The sequence below is a fragment of the Gnatocerus cornutus genome, chromosome 5 (genome assembly GCF_029298725.1).
Source record: "Gnatocerus cornutus isolate USDA-ARS CGAHR chromosome 5, icGnaCorn1.1, whole genome shotgun sequence".
In the NCBI taxonomy this organism is placed as follows: Eukaryota; Metazoa; Arthropoda; class Insecta; order Coleoptera; family Tenebrionidae; genus Gnatocerus; species Gnatocerus cornutus.
In genome coordinates this window covers 3,430,953-3,446,806 of record NC_142237.1, presented here as the reverse complement: position 1 = coordinate 3,446,806, position 15,854 = coordinate 3,430,953, and the positions used below count along the sequence as shown (strand labels likewise).

Sequence of the window (15,854 nt, the reverse complement as noted above, 5' to 3'; positions counted from 1 at the left end):
TTTAAGACCAAAAAAATGCCACCAATTTTTTTTAAGATCCTGTAAGTTCTTTATTTTTTATGCGATTTTAACGACATTTGTGGAGATTATCACTCTCGACTGCCTTATTAAGAGTGTCGATTTAGAAAAATTTAGACCGAAAAAGAGAATTTCTAGAAATTTTGATTTCGAGGAGCAAAGAATTTTTTTTTATTTTTTGACCAAAAAAATGTGATCAAGAATTTGACCTGTAAGTTCTTTATTTTTAAAGCCACTACAACCAAATTTGTGGAGTTTATAAGTCTTGACTGTCTTATTAAGAGTACCGATTTAGAAAAATTTAGACCAAAAAGGAAAATATTTAGAAATTTTTATTTGGTCAACTGTGAAAATGTCAATTTTTTCAACACTGTAATTTCGTTATTTATAGTGTGACAGGAACGAAATTTAAGCATGATGTTTCTTTTAATTCGCAAAAATTTAGATCAAAAAGTCGAATTTTTAGAAATTTTCGTTTCAAGACCAAAAAAATGCTACCAATTTTTTTTAAGATCCAGTAATTTCTTTATTTTTTATGCGATTTTAACAACATTTGTGGAGTTTATCACTCTCGACTGCCTTATTAAGAGTGTCGATTTAGAAAAATTTAGACCGAAAAAGAGAATTTTTAGAAATTACGATTAGCAAAGAAAAAATTTTGTTTTTTGACCAAAAAAATGGACTAAAAATTTGACCTGTAAGTTCTTAATTTTTAATGCCACTATAACCAAATTTGTGGAGTTTATAAGTCTTGACTGTCTTATTAAGAGTGCCGATTTAGAATAATTCAGACCAAAAAAAATATATTTAGAAATTTTTATTTGGACAACTGTGAAAATGTAAATTTTTTTCAACACTGTAATTTCGCTATTTTTAGTGCGACAAGAACGAAATTTATGCATGTTGTTTCTTTTGTTCTTTTTTAAGTAATATCACTAATTTGCAAAAATGTATATCAAAAAGTCGAATTTTTAGAAATTTTCGTTTCAAGACCAAAAAAATGCCACCAATTTTTTTTAAGATCCTGTAATTTCTTTATTTTTTATGTGATTTTAACGAAAATTTGTGAAAATTGTCACTCTTGACTGTCTTATTTACATTGCCGATTTACAAAAATTTAGAGCGAAAGGAAGAATTTGTAGAAAATTTTATTTCGAGCATTTTTTTTAAGGTAAAATAATCCATAAAAGTTGCTGAATTTGGGTTAATTTTAATATATTTTTGTTAGCCATTTTTTCTAATAAAGTATTACTTTTTTTTTGTAAAAACATTGTTAATTTTTTTTTGAAAGTTTCTATTACTAAGTGTGACAGAAGTCCAGATAATCTAATTTTTCTTAGAAGCATAAGGAACCATGTGTAAAAATATCCCCAAAAAATATTTTTGGATCAAAGGATTCTATAACGCACGATTTGAAATAAATAGTCATCAATAACTCGCAGTTCGCTCTTAAATTGCATATTTGAAAAGAGGTTAATAACACCACCGTGACTTTTTAGAATACCTGTTTTGTTAATTTTCTCGAAAACTAGAATTTATGGAGATAAACCCTTATGCTTCTGAGGTACCGATATAAAAACTCACTCGTAACCTATTGCTATATAATTTTACACTGCGCAAAACCCGTCGTAAAAGCTAGAACTAGAAATTTCGCAAATAGTGCCCCCATTTCCATAAGCGTCATAGTAATCCTCGTGCACCTATTCCAAATACGTCCTGAACTAGAATTATGTTCTCTTCATCCTCCAAGTGATAAACTGTAACGCTTGATAAAGCAACAAAGCTAGTAACTCACCGGCCGTGTAATTAATACATTTAATGAATGCTATTAATTATGTCAACAAAGCTAAATCCTCGAGTGGACCGGACAAATTAGTTCAACCGAAACAGTGAAACAGTTTTAGTAATGTGTTAACCAAGAGATAACTTTATTCCTCCAAGTGTGAGACATAAATTCGGCTGTTTATCTAACAACCTGGCAATAATATTGTTTTTCAATCGAACAGGGAATCGTACGTGACGGAAATTCGGCGCTTAGATTTGAAGCACTTTGAATTTTTGGCCGTTCTTTACGCTTCATATAAGTTCACAGCGGTAAAAGACAAAGTTTCAAGTTTCAACGAAGCTTTTTGCTGTAACGATATGAATTCGCTTCCACCGTGGTCGCATTCAATATTTACCACATTGTGTATTCGTCTCACGGATTTCGTTTGTACGAATTTTTACAACAGGAAAGGAAATACTTTAATTTTAAGTTTAGGCGAGGGTTTTTGATTCTAAGCGTCTGGTTAGTTTTAGAAGAAGCAGCAGTGATTTCATCCTCCTACATGTATGAGTTTCAGTGGAATGGCGTGTACAACAGGAGCGTGGCGGTGTAAATTCTATTATATTAGTTTATATTCAATCTAATGAAACTTTGGAAGTGTTTTCAGCCCCAAGAATCTATTTAGTGGTCCGCAAATACGTAAGATACAAGCGTACGTCTGCATTTCCCAGACAAACCCGGATTTGGTATGCAAAGCCCTAAACAAATTGAAAACGCTGCACTGCGAAAGACGTTTCGCGAACTGACGAATAAACTTCAAATCCGAAAGAAGCGTGTTCGTGTTTTTACTGTCCAGAATTCGTCTAAACAACGAAGAATAATTCAGCGATAACTGAAGGGTTGATAGCACACAAAAATTAAAGACAGTATTCGAATGACAAATGGATGTGTGGCCATCAGTTCTGGCACGTTCAGATCGTTTGGGTACACTTAGGGACAGTCGTGCAAAGCAGAGAAAAATAAATGACGAGAATCAGTAGACAGATCGAGAAAACGTTGACTGCATATGATTCCCAACATGGTAAAATAAGCCTAAAAAATGTAGGGAGATTTTCAACAATGAATTTATTGTTCTAAAAAATTGAAGTAGTATGTTACTCAGAGAATGGCGAGATTTCAGTTGTTCCATGAAAACGAATAGAACGAATTTGTACAAAATCTAGTCGATTTATAAAAAAAGTTTGTCCTCTGTGGATTTATGAGGAAGAAATCGACAAATTCTCTGTACATGTAACGACTGTAAAACACTTTTTTGGCCTCATGAATTGTAAACGTCAAATTAACATTTAATTGACATCTTCGGAAACACTAGATTTACAAGCGCACTGGACGTTTACACACGCCGTGCGGTAAAAATTGCCCAAATCGTCTGCTCTTCAGATGCGTTTATAAATTAAAATCACTTTACCATAATGAAGATTGGTCACCAAAGTGGAATCTACCTAAATTATTATCTCAATTAAGACAATATATTTCTATTTTTAAAGTAATATTAAAACGTTTTTTATACAGCGCCATCTTGTGTACTTTTTGTGCACCAACTACAAAATTGACAGAATTGACAGATGATGAAATTTACAAATGTCAGATGTGACAGTTCTCATGAATTTTGAAAAACCCAATTATTTAAATTAAAATTTTTCGGCCAAAAAGTTTAATACAACTCTTGTGCGTTAACCATTTTACAGCGCTCAATCATTAAAGCACTCCGGCTACGCCGCACAGTGGTTTGAAGTTATAGAAAAGCGGTCAAAAATACATTTTAAAAATATTCACATAATTTAAAAATATTTCGATATTTTAATTTAAATATACCTATGATACTAAAATTCAAAGTATCAAGATGTTACGATTGTTCCGTTCTGCGTAATCCTCCGTGAAAAATCTTAAGTGGTGGGCCAATAATCGAATCTTTCTAATATTGCGCCCCGCAATAACAAAATAGAATTCTTTCACGATTAATTTTTCTTCTTTGACAGACAAATGAATTAGATTATTTCAAATTTATGCTTTTCTGAATCCAAATGATTTGTCTTATGACCTTGGGAATATAAACTGTCATATAATTTTATCGCCTCTTTCCGACTGTGCAAATTTGGATTCTATGTGTCCAATAGAGTACCAAAAAAAATCTAATCTTGATAGTAAGTGCAGAAAGTTGCAGTCTTCGATCTTAAATCTATCATCTCTCGAGGAAGGTACCCCTTTTAGTGCAGTATTACTGGATTTAATTACACACAATCACTGACTTCTTTTAAATATATTTTAGTGCCAAATCCAAATATACCTTTTTTATTCAAGTCAACGTTTCGATATGTTTACGAAGAAAGCCAAAAAAATAAAATTAAATAACCTTGTACTTTCCTCACACCAATGTACTTTAAAAAAAATAACTGCGTAAAGAATGACATGAGTAAAAAGCCACAGATTTCAAAGACAACTCAGAGCAGTAGAAAGATGTCCAATAAAAATCAAAATAATCCCTTGCTTCAAAACATTCATTAGAATGCTTTGGGCGTTGTTGTGGTTCTCAATGGTATTTTTGCTAGTCAACAATTTCAAGCTACGCTGTCAATCAAATTCCATCATGATAAAAATTAGAAACCGCGAGTTAGCAGAAGTGTTGTTTTCCGCAAATAAAAGAAGTACTGGTGTTTTGGTAAATTTTCTACGCAGGAAGTTTAATATTCCGGATGGTCATGAAACATCTTTGGCTGAAAGTATTGGGAAAAATTTTATGTCAAAATTCAAAAAAAATGGATGGAAAGTCATAGAGTTATTCGACGTTTTTGAAAAAAAAAAGAATTTTGGTTAAGTGAATGTTATTTTAACTGGTCTTGCTCCGATGAAAACAATCATAACGTTGTTTCAAGATCTAACCGAGGCCGCCCAACTAAACATTTTGAATCTTTGTCAGAAAGATCAAAAAGGAGGAGAGTTCGATAGAAGAACTGCAATATAATCTTCGCGCGTCAGGAAACAAAGATGTGGCTGACGTCATTGGAAACCTTTTATCCTCGCTTCATCAGCCAATAAAAAGCCAAAAAATTGATGTGCCTTCCAAATTTTGCAAGGAAGAAGCTTTAGCTTTATACACCGATATAAAGCTAACTAAAACCGAATATAATCGAATTCGTGCTGCCCTCACTAAGAAAAACTGTCATGTGCTTCCTTCTTACCATCAAGTTTTAGAAGCAAAAAAAGAGTGCTACCCTCCCATGGCTGTTTCTGATATCGGGGCGAGTATAGAGCTTCAAATTTTAATAGATTTTACCACTTCAAGGCTACTTCGATTCGTAACCAGCACAACCAGCACTATTCACTCTTTTGGCACAAACTTGACTCTCTCTTGGAAATGGGGATGCGACGGATCTTCCGGGCAGAGCAATTACAAGCAAAATTTTTCAGATGTAGACAGATCGGATGACAGTGTTTTCATCACATCTATCGTTCCCTTGGAGTTTTCTGCACATAAACACGGTGTTAAACACGTCTGTTGACAAATGCGAAATTTCGATATGTCACAAGTTACAGTTAACCATGATCGACGGTAAAGTTCGCCAGGTGATAACAGAGACGCCTTCATCTGCATGCTGTAGTATCTGTGGTGCAAAGCTTTCTCAAATGAATGATATCAACAACGTCAGTAAACGCTTAAGTAATAAATCTGCAATGGAGCATGGGATGTCTACACTCCATGCGTGAATTCGTTTTATGGAATGTGTTCTTCATGTGTCGTATCGGCTTGGGTTCAAAAAGTTCAATGGAAAGTTCAATGGATCAGTATTAGGAAATCACTATGAATCAGAAGAATCAGGAAATCAGGGAAACCGTTACGAAACCAGGAAAACTGAGACGAAATAAAAAAAAATCAAAGAAAGTTAGACGAAATCACTGGAAAATCATTGGAACATCAGGAGCAATCAATAGGAAAATCAAACGAAATTACAAGGAAATCAGAGGAAGTTAGACGAAATCAAAAGGAAATCAGGGGAAATTACCGAGGAAATAAGAAGAAGTTAAGTGTCTACCATTTTTGGCAAGTTATGTCATTATTAAGAAATCAATATATTATCAATACGGGAAAATTATTAAGATATCTGGGGTCATCAATAGAAAATCAGAGAATATTACTTGAAAATCAGAAGAAATCAGAAAATCACAAAGAAATCAGGGAAAGTTCGACAAAATCACAAGACAAATCAACGAGGAAATCAGGTCAACTCAGATGTATGTCATTTTTGAGAAGCATTAACTCCTGGTCCATACCAATTTTTAAATGAATACTGTTAACTAGGTAGTCCTCGGAATTCTGTGGATCTAAAAAATAAGCAATCCCGAACTATAATCCAACGCCACGGAAAAGCGAGGTTCACCAAAGAAGCGAGATCTACAGAATTCCGAGGGCCACCATAAATTATTATTACATAAATCCAGTTTAACGCTCGCGATAAAACATGTAAAATCAACGATCGGCAATTTCGCAAAACAAAACAAAGATCGACGAGATAATTGTCGTCCCAGCGTGAGGATTACCACGTCCTCGTTAGTTAACACCGCCAAACAAAAAAGATTAAAGTCCCTAAACGAATTTTATAATTCGATTCACTTGTAAAACCCATTTAACCGTCAATTTTATCCATCTCGTCGTAAAATTGGATCCCGCAGGAAACTCAAGACATGATAATCGACGCAAATCACGCATTCCAAATCATACGTACCATTTTCGATGTAGTAAGATGTTTCGTTGTAGCGATCATCCGTGAAGCCCGGTCGTTTGGCTTTCAGAGCTTTGGTTTCCAGCTTCGCCTGAAAAGAAAAATACAATGTTACCATTTACAGAGACTAAAAGCTGGCATTGTCGTGGTGATGTTGAGTAATAAAAGTATTCTATCAAATGACTAGAGTGAGTGCTGAAATGACCATTTTCAATCAATTTGAAGAGTTGGGGACCAAACAAGTGAGCAAATCAGTTATGCTTACAGCTTTGAGAAATACTTGTCCCTGTGGCAGGTTCAAGATTTCCACAGGGAGCGCTTTGTTTGGGTTTAAACGTAAATTATTAATTTAGTACCCTTTGATAAACTGGTATCGAACTAGGAATTTGTAGACAAATCAAGTTAAATCTGTAACTATCACTCCTGGAGTTATTAAGGTGCCATTATGCTAAATATTTCACCCATAAGATTCTCGAAACTTTAAATGCTAAATTATCGTTCTGATAAAGAAGTGTGAGCAGTTATTGACGAAGGACTGAATACTAAAAGTGGCGCAAATTTGAGCAATAGAAAATTCATGAGAGCTGTCCATATCACATACTGATAAAAATTCGAAAATGTCCGAAGTATTCAAACGTCTTTCATAAATAATTCAAGAGGTATAAATCAGCGACAAGCAGAGGGTTAGTGAAGACCGGTCCAATTATTCCATTTGTTATACATATTCGAACCAAGTGAGAACTCATCCAAGCATATGAAAAATACGCTGCACATAATAGATGTTGCATAAATCATATTCGGCGAGCTACTAATGTATATTCTAATGTGACGTAAAATCAGGAAATGCAAATGACCTAGAGGTAGTCTGTCAGTTATATCATGATATAGTTGTCTTGTCTTCCAATAGATCCTGTCAGTTTATTCAATTCAATTTCAAACTTGCATGGGAGCTGCAACATATAATATGAATAGCTGCGAGTATGCCACTCTCACGAGAGTAAACCACAGTTACATTCGATCACGTCACAAAATCAAGTTAAATGTTAGAACGCGAGCTAAAGTCGCAAGTCTTTCCAATCGAAGCAGGTTTATTTATATACTATTTTATTTCAATCAAATTGATAAAAAATTGCCACACGTACTGAGAGCTTTGCCCATTGATCCCTCATGGACTCTGAATTTTAATTCCATTGGTCGTGATGCAATTCTTAATTTTTGCCAACGTAACAAAAACAGTCGGAATACTTGTTGACGTCTCTCCATATTTGACTTTCCACCTGAACAACACACAAGTTTATCTAATTTTTTTTACATAAAACATTTACTTTCTTGAAGTCTTTCAAAATCTTTCGCTTCGGGCCTTTGTTCTGAAAGGAAACACAAATCCTCCAGCATCAATACTAAAACCGACATTCACAATACACAATATATTTCAATTCGGGTGATTACTCAGAAAGTGCAGCACCTTTTTGTAATTAAAACTGTGATTACACGACCACGAACTCGGTTCTTAAAAAAGTATTTCCATCCAAACAAGTTCGAAATTAATTTTTTATGGAACGTCAACTCCTTAGGAAGATTCACTGCGTTATAAAACTTTCAGCAATTTCAGTTTGGAATGTTCGACGGCAACATAGTGCCAACGTGTGCTTCAATTCTTAATTAGTGATGCTATTATAAAATTCTTCTAATGAGTTTTGAGTCGGAGATCATATATTACTTCAACTCAAAGAGAAGTAAAATTAATGAGCTCCGAATTTAATTTTCTTTAAGTTTGTTATTGCAACAACAAAAAAGGGAAACGCCGCAAGTGGATCATGTATTGAAGATAACGAAGTAAATCTATTATTCAGGTTGTAGTGGCAAAACTTTTAAGTAGAAATTTGCTTCGACGGCTGAGCTTCGCTTCTAAACCAAATTAGTAATAAAATATGAAACATGTTTGATTAACCTTTGTCTTCTTTTCCTTCTTTTCATTATTCCAATAATTTTCAACTACACAGGGTATTTCGCAGCTTCACGATCTTTAGAACAAAAAACTCAGCCGCTGGCATCTGGCTGTGTTTCCGTAGTGTACCTTTTGCAGTGGTAGTGAATTTAATAATAATTTTTGCCGTTGAAAGAATTTTTAAGTGTTGAAAGAAAAGACGGGAAGTAAACGCCGCTCTATTTATGTACATTGATAAAATTGCCTATTACCTCAGACTGTCATAACTGTCAAATAGAAGAACGTGGAAAGACATTCGTCACAATCCTTTGTGCTCCTTAATAGGATATTATTTAATGAATGTATAATGGTAGCTATTCTACATGTGGATGAAGATTGTAAAATTCTTATTTACAATAGTTTCGCAGTCCATAATAACCACAATTGTAATTACATTTATTTGGGCCAGTTTAATATAATTAATATCCTTTGAAATTTAATGTGAGTTTTGGCTGTGGAAATACATTGCAACAATATTTTATGCATAAGGCTATCGAAATTGATACTTTACGCCTGCGTTACCATTGTTTAAAATTGGATTTTACACCTAAATAAAAAATAAAAAATAGCTTGAGTATTAGTGAGTCGTAAAAACGACCAAAAGCCCGCTGGGCAGTCAAAGACTAAACAATTTTTTTTTTCACGTTTTTCTTTAATAAATTTCGTGCTGCATAAAACGTTATATGCACCTCCGGCTGAAAAATCGATTATGTAGTTAAGTTAAGTCTTAACGTATGTACATCATTAAAAAAATTAAAAAATCTAAGGAAATAAGAGAAAATAAGCGAATGCATAATTCTAGAACTAGTAAAGTCTAAAAGTCTAACCAGAAACAGATTGTGGTCGGTTGAGAAAATATTGAGCCCCTTAAAATGGATTCTTAAGATTGATTTCTCAGTTCTGTTTCAAATTTCCTTACGTTTTCTAGATTTACTTTTACTTTTCATTTTTAAATTGTATGTAAATTTTGTTACATCAATTTTCTTTACACTATTTTCAAATTGTTTTTGGAACATCAAATTTTCTAGAATTTCATTGTGTTTACTCGTGATTTTTCTTTACTATTCAGTCATTTTAAATTTTTCCGACATTCTCTATAATTTCTCTTTTGATTTTTAAAAGATTGTTTTGAGAGTTCCACTTAGATTTTCTCTAATTTCTCTTTATTTTCTTTCTAGATTATTGAGTTTTCTTTGAATTCTTCAGATTTTCTTTAAATTATCTTCAATTTCTCCAAATTTTCTTTGGATTCTCTTTGCAAGAATTCTCATAAGTTAGTAATTTTTATTACATTTTATAGTCATGAATAAAATTCTTTCTTTTCTTTTTATTTCTTAATTTTCCATATTGTTCATTTAGATTCATTTTAATTGTTTTAGACACTTTATTCCAACAATTTCATAAATTCTTAAAATTCATGTTTCTTTAAATTCTTTTTGACTTTCTCATAGATCTCTCAAGTTTGTTTTTTCTACATTCTTTATAAATTCTCCTTGGATTTTAGTACTTGGTCTCTAAATGTATTTTCTTTAGATTCTATTTATATAGCATTTATATTTTCTTTGAATTTGTCTTCAAATTTTCTATATATTTTCTTTGAATTTGTCTTTAAGTTTTCTTAATATTTTCTTTCGCTTTACAGATTTTCCAGATTTTTCTTTTGAAATCGGCCATGTATTTTGATGATTAAAGTTATTCACTCTTCAAAAAACTCGAAAAATCCAGAAAAATTTCCAAATGAATATAAAAAAATAACAGAAAAAAAAAAGAAAACAGATTCTTGAGTTCGATCGTAATGAAGAATTCTCTGTAATGAATCGTAATGAATTCTCTAAAATTCTTTGTTTTCTTTTTATTTCTTAATTTTACATATTGTTCTTTTAGATCCGTTTTAATTGTTTTAGACACTTTATTTCAACAATTTCATAAATTCTTAAAATTCATGTTTCTTTAAATTCTTTTTGACATTCTCATAGATTCTCTCAAGTTTGTTTTTTTTATATTCTTTTTAAATTCTCCTTGGATTTTAGTACTCGGTCTCTAAATGATCTTCATGTATTTTCTTTAGATTCTATTTAGCATCTATATTTTCTTTATATTTTCTTTCGCTTTACAAATTTTCCAAATTTTTCTTACATTTTCCAAATTGTTTCAGATTTTTCGTTAGACTTTAGAAATCTGCCATGTATTTTGATGATTAAAGTTATCCACTCTTCAAAGAACTCGGACAATCCAAAAAAATCTCCGAATAAATGTAAAGAAATAAAAGAAAAAAAAAAGAAAACAGATTCTTGAGTTCGATCGTAATGGAGGAGCACAGCTCGCTTCGCTCGCCGTGCTTCTTGCGGATTGTTTTGAAAGTTCCGCTTAGATTTTCTCTAATTTCTCTTTATTTTCTTTCTAAATTATTGAGTTTTCTTTGCATTTTCCAGATTTTCTTTAAATTATCTTCAAATTCTCCATCGATTCTATTAAAATTCTCTTTATAATTTTCAGTAGATTTACTTTGGATTTTCGCTAGTCTTTTTAGAGAATTGAATTCTCATAAGTTAGTAATTTTTACATTTTATAGTCGTGAATTCTCTAAAATTCTTTGTTTTCTTTTTGTTTCTTAATTTTACATTTTTGTTCTTTTAGGTCCGTTTTAATTATTTTAGACATTTTATTTCAACAATTTCATAAATTCTTAAAATTCATGTTTCTTTAATTCTTTTTGACTTTCTCATAGATTCTCTCAAGTTTGTTTTTTTATATTCTTTTTAGATTTTCCTTGGATTTTAGTACTTGGTCTCTAAATGTTCTTTATGTATTTTCTTTAGATTCTATTTAGCATCTATATTTTCTTTATATTTTCTTTCGCTTTACAAATTTTCCAGATTTTTCTTACATTTTTCAAATTCTTTCAGATTTTTCGTTACTTTAGAAATCTGCCATGTATTTTGATGATTAAAGCTATCCACTCTTCAAAGAACTCGGAAAATCCAGAAAAATATCCGAACGAATATAAGAAATAACAGAAAAAGAATAACAGAAAAAAAAGAAAACGGATTCTTGTGTTCGATCGTAAATGTTAGCTTGCTTCGCTCGCTAAAACCATTCAAAGAAATGATCTCACTGTCTTTCAGTCAATAATTTAACAGGATGAAAATAAAAATTCAAACAACGTTTTTGCCAAGTATTCTACAGATATAGTACAGCTATAAAATAGAGAAGACAATAAGCAGCGCAAATTTGCTATGATCGCTGCGAGTCTGCAAATTTACAAGATGACCAGTAATCGATTAACAAAGCAAATATGTATTAATGCTGATAATCAACAAACTTTGGAAACTGTGTATCAAGATTACAAAGTGAAATCCTTTAGTAAATAGAGAACGAAAAATTATCGACTAGACAAGCCAGTTTAAGCCAATTGAGCCAATTATTGGAGCTAAGCTTTTTAAATATATGTATTTCAAATTTATATTCGCAAATTCTTTATGGAACATCAAATTTTCTAGAATTTCATTGTGTTTACTCGTAATTTTTCTTTACTATTCAGTCTTTTTAGATTTTTCCGAGACTCTCTAAAATTTCTCTTTTGATTTTTAAAAGACTGTTTTGAAAGTTCCGCTTATATTTTCTCTAATTTCTCTTTATTTTCTTTCTAAATTATTGAGTTTTCTTTGCATTCTTCAGATTTTCTTTAAATTACCTTAAAATTCTCCGTCGATTCCATTTAAATTCTCTTTATAACTTTGAGTAAATTCTTCAAATTTTCTTTGGATTCTCTTTGGTCTTCTTAGAGAATTGAATTCTCACAAGTTAGTAATTTTTACATTTTGTAGTCATGAATAAAATTTTTTGTTTTCTTTTTATTTCTTAATTTTACATATTGTTAAATATAATTAAATAAATAATTATTAGTTATTAAATATAAAAATTTTTCTTGCATTTTCTGGTAAAAATGTTTATGCTGAATTATGCCTAATCGGAGTCTAATAGAAAATAAAATTCAGTTATTCTGATGAAAAATCCCGCCTCAAATTAAATTCCCTTACACCCTAACCGGAGTGACATATTGCTGGGAAATCTTATCTGTATCTCTAGCTAACAGTTGACCTAAGAGAAATTAATTGTCACATTTAACCACCCACATTGCTAAATTAAGGAAAATCCGGATAGTGGGTAGGTAAAGGTCTTTGAGTGTGGCTCTCCAACTGGATTTATTGCAACACCAGACTTTGATACTTTGATCAAATAACAAATGATTATAATTACACAATAAAACAAAAATGTCGCTTTTTTTAATCCCATTAATTCTATTTTCCAACTTGACAGTTTACTTAAGCCTACATTAGGATACGAAGAGTTCATGCCAATTAAAACGTTCCCCTCTAACAATATTTGACTATAATTATCAACTAAAGACGGCCATCTATGGTGAGATTTGCTCCAACTCCAACACGCCTGCACCGCATTTCCAATTCCCTCGCCTACAGTGAAATAAAACAGTATTGGAACACTGAAAGTGCGCCGAGCAGTTCGAAATCATGCAAGAAAATAAAAGTAAAGAATCACAAAAAATGACAAGAACTAAAAGAATACAGCGCTTCAAAGAAAAATGCAAAGGTAAAACGTGTGAATTCAGTTTGCGTTACTCGTAATTTTATTTTCCAGGGGCGCTAAAACTCAACTTTATTTTTTTCAGTGCACTTCATATAACCAAAATTGTGATTGCAGCTGTTTATTATGATAAATGCCCCGTTGAACCTGAAATTCCCAAATTCCTTTTGGCTTTGGGTAAGTAAAATAAAACGCAACCGATTTAATGAAACGCGATTTCAGGTGTTCTTGGAGTCGTTACGAAACTGATGAGTCTTTTTGAGAGTTTCTTGGTAAAGCATATAAAACTGAACGCTATTCTTTCTGCTGTGATGACCGTAGAATTGGCTCTTCTTATTGTGGGTGAGTGACAAAAATTACGAACGTCAGCGTGAATTATTATGAAATTTTTAGAATCTTACTACGTCTACAGAGAATTTCAACCCGATTACGATCCACTCAGCGGCGACAAGTATTGTAATAAAACATTGTACCTGTTTTCCTTCATTTATATAACCATAGTCTACTGTTTACTACTACTTTCTGTTCTTATTGTCGGCTGTTTTATTCTCCTCATCGTGCTTCTTGACAAATCTACGCGGGAAGACATCGATCCCGAGGACAACACAACAGAAGTTGTCATTGAAGTGGAACAAAAATCCGGCCAGAAACAATAATCATTTGAGTAGGTAGTTTTATTATGTATCTTCATTATTAATTTGCGTCCAATTAAAGTTATCGTATAGGTAATCAAAACGTGTTTTCAATTTACACGAATAGTGAATTAAGCTCAAGAATGCAAGGAGCACCTTAAAACTGTTCAATTAGAGATATTCACTGACCTAACCATCAACGATTTAACCTGTACGCCCACGAAATAATAACGTCAGCCAATTTTACAATTGAAGCGGAGTGGCAGTGAAGGAGGGTTCGCGTGGAATCTTAAGTGTTGAATCAGAGTAAATATTTTTTTCAAAAAAAGAGTTTGAAGAATTCACTTAATTTAAAGAAATCAAAGAATCTACGGACTTCAAAATATGAAAGCAATCCACTTTTCAAAGAAGACTCGGAAAATCCAGAAAAATCTCCGAATTAATATAAATAAATAACAGAAAAAAAATAGGAGACAAATTCTTGAGTTCGATCGTAATGAAGCAAAGCTCGCTTCGCTCGCCGTGCTTCTTGCGGATTGTTTTGAGAGTTCCGCTTAGATTTTCTCTTTATTTTCTTTCTGAATTATTGAGTTTTCTTTGCATTTTTCAGATTTTCTTTAAATTATCTTCAAATTCGCCATCGATTCTATTAAAATTCTCTTTATAATTTTAGATCCGTTTTAATTGTTTTAGACACTTTATTTCAATAATTTCATAAATTCTTAAAATTCATGTTTCTTTAAATTCCTTTTGACTTTCTCACAGATTCTCTCAAGTTTGTTTTCTTTATATTCTTTTTAAATTCTCCTTGGATTTTAGTACTTGGTCTCTAAATGTTCTTTATGTATTTTCTTTAGATTCTATTTAGCATCTACAGGGTGTCCCAGAACTCGCGACCTAGAGAGCAAGGGAAGGTGCCGACAGCAATACAGATGGTAAATTTCAAAACAAAAATTGACAAAGTTTAATAGTATTCGAGAACTGATAAAAAGTTAACAACCAATCCCAAAAGCTTATTCGAGAAGTGGAGTAAATGGCCATCCCAATTTCCTAGGCAACGAGAATCTAATGCTTAACTGACCAATGGATGATAGTATGTGTCCATAGTTACCAATTTTCAAATTCTGTTCAGCTTCGAGATTGGCTACAGTTTTTTTTGTCTTATCTCGGTTATTTTTTGAGTTAAAAAATTATGGTTTCAAAATTTTGGTTCAGAATTGTTGTCTCCATAAGCCCTTTCTCTCTGGGGCGCGAGTTCTGGGACACCTGTATATTTTCTTTATATGTTCTTTCGCTTTACAAATTTTTCAGATTTTTCGTTAGACTTTAGAAATCTGCCATGTATTTTGATGATTAAAGCTTTCCACTCTTCAAAGAACTCGGAAAGTCCAAAAAAATCTTCGAATGAATATAAAGAAATAACAAAAAAAAATAAGAAACAAATTCTTGAGTTCGATCGTAATGGAGAAGCAAAGCTCGCTTTGCTCGCCGTACTTCTTGCAGATTGTTTTGAGAGTTCCACTTAGATTTTCTCTAATTTCTCTTTGTTTTCTATCTAAATTATTGAATTTTCTTTGCATTTTTCAGATTTTCTTTAAATTATCTTCAAATTCTCCATCGACTCTATTAAAATTATCTTTATAATTTTCAGGAAAATTACTTTGGATTTTCTCTAGTCTTTTTAGAGAATTGAATTCTCATAAGTTAGTAATTTTTACATTTTATAGACGTGAATTCTCTAAAATTCTTTGTTTTCTTTTTGTTTCTTAATTTTACATTTTTGTTCTTTTAGGTCCGTTTTAATTGTTTTAGACATTTTATTTCAACAATTTCATAAATTCTTAAAATTCATGTTTCTTTAATTCTTTTTGACTTTCTCATAGATTCTCTCAAGCTTGTTTGTCTTATATTCTTTTTAGATTTTCCTTGGATTTTAGTACTTGGTCTCTAAATGTTCTTTATGTATTTTCTTTAGATTCTATTTAGCATCTATATTTTCTTTATATTTTCTTTCGCTTTACAAATTTTCCAAATTTTTCTTACATTTTCCAAATTCTTTCAGATTTTTC

At 31.8% G+C, this 15,854-nt stretch overlaps 2 protein-coding genes across 8 annotated transcripts in view; one reads left to right on the top strand and one right to left on the bottom strand.

Annotated features, from left to right (window-relative positions):
* LOC148173736 (pseudouridylate synthase RPUSD2-like) overlaps positions 1-15,854 on the bottom strand; it is a 296,122-nt gene that overhangs the window by 28,527 nt on the left and 251,741 nt on the right. For all 5 annotated transcript variants that reach the window (XM_088035908.1, XM_088035906.1, XM_088035907.1 and 2 more), the window contains one exon: positions 6,565-6,652. In XM_088035908.1, coding sequence (XP_087892034.1) covers positions 6,565-6,652 — 88 coding nt within the window. The remainder of the gene's footprint in view (positions 1-6,564; positions 6,653-15,854) is intronic.
* LOC148173740 (uncharacterized) lies at positions 12,947-13,872 on the top strand. 3 transcript variants are annotated; one of them, XM_088037055.1, is made up of 5 exons: positions 12,947-13,159; positions 13,208-13,330; positions 13,376-13,495; positions 13,547-13,604; positions 13,655-13,819. In XM_088037055.1, the coding sequence occupies exons 1-5, from the start codon at positions 13,081-13,083 to the stop codon at positions 13,719-13,721; spliced, it is 447 nt and encodes a 148-aa protein (XP_087893181.1). In that variant the 5' UTR covers positions 12,947-13,080; the 3' UTR covers positions 13,722-13,819. The 3 variants fall into 3 exon arrangements, with proteins under 3 accessions (XP_087893181.1, XP_087893180.1, XP_087893179.1); XM_088037054.1 differs by having other exon boundaries at positions 13,239-13,330; positions 13,547-13,872; XM_088037053.1 differs by having other exon boundaries at positions 12,948-13,159; positions 13,547-13,872.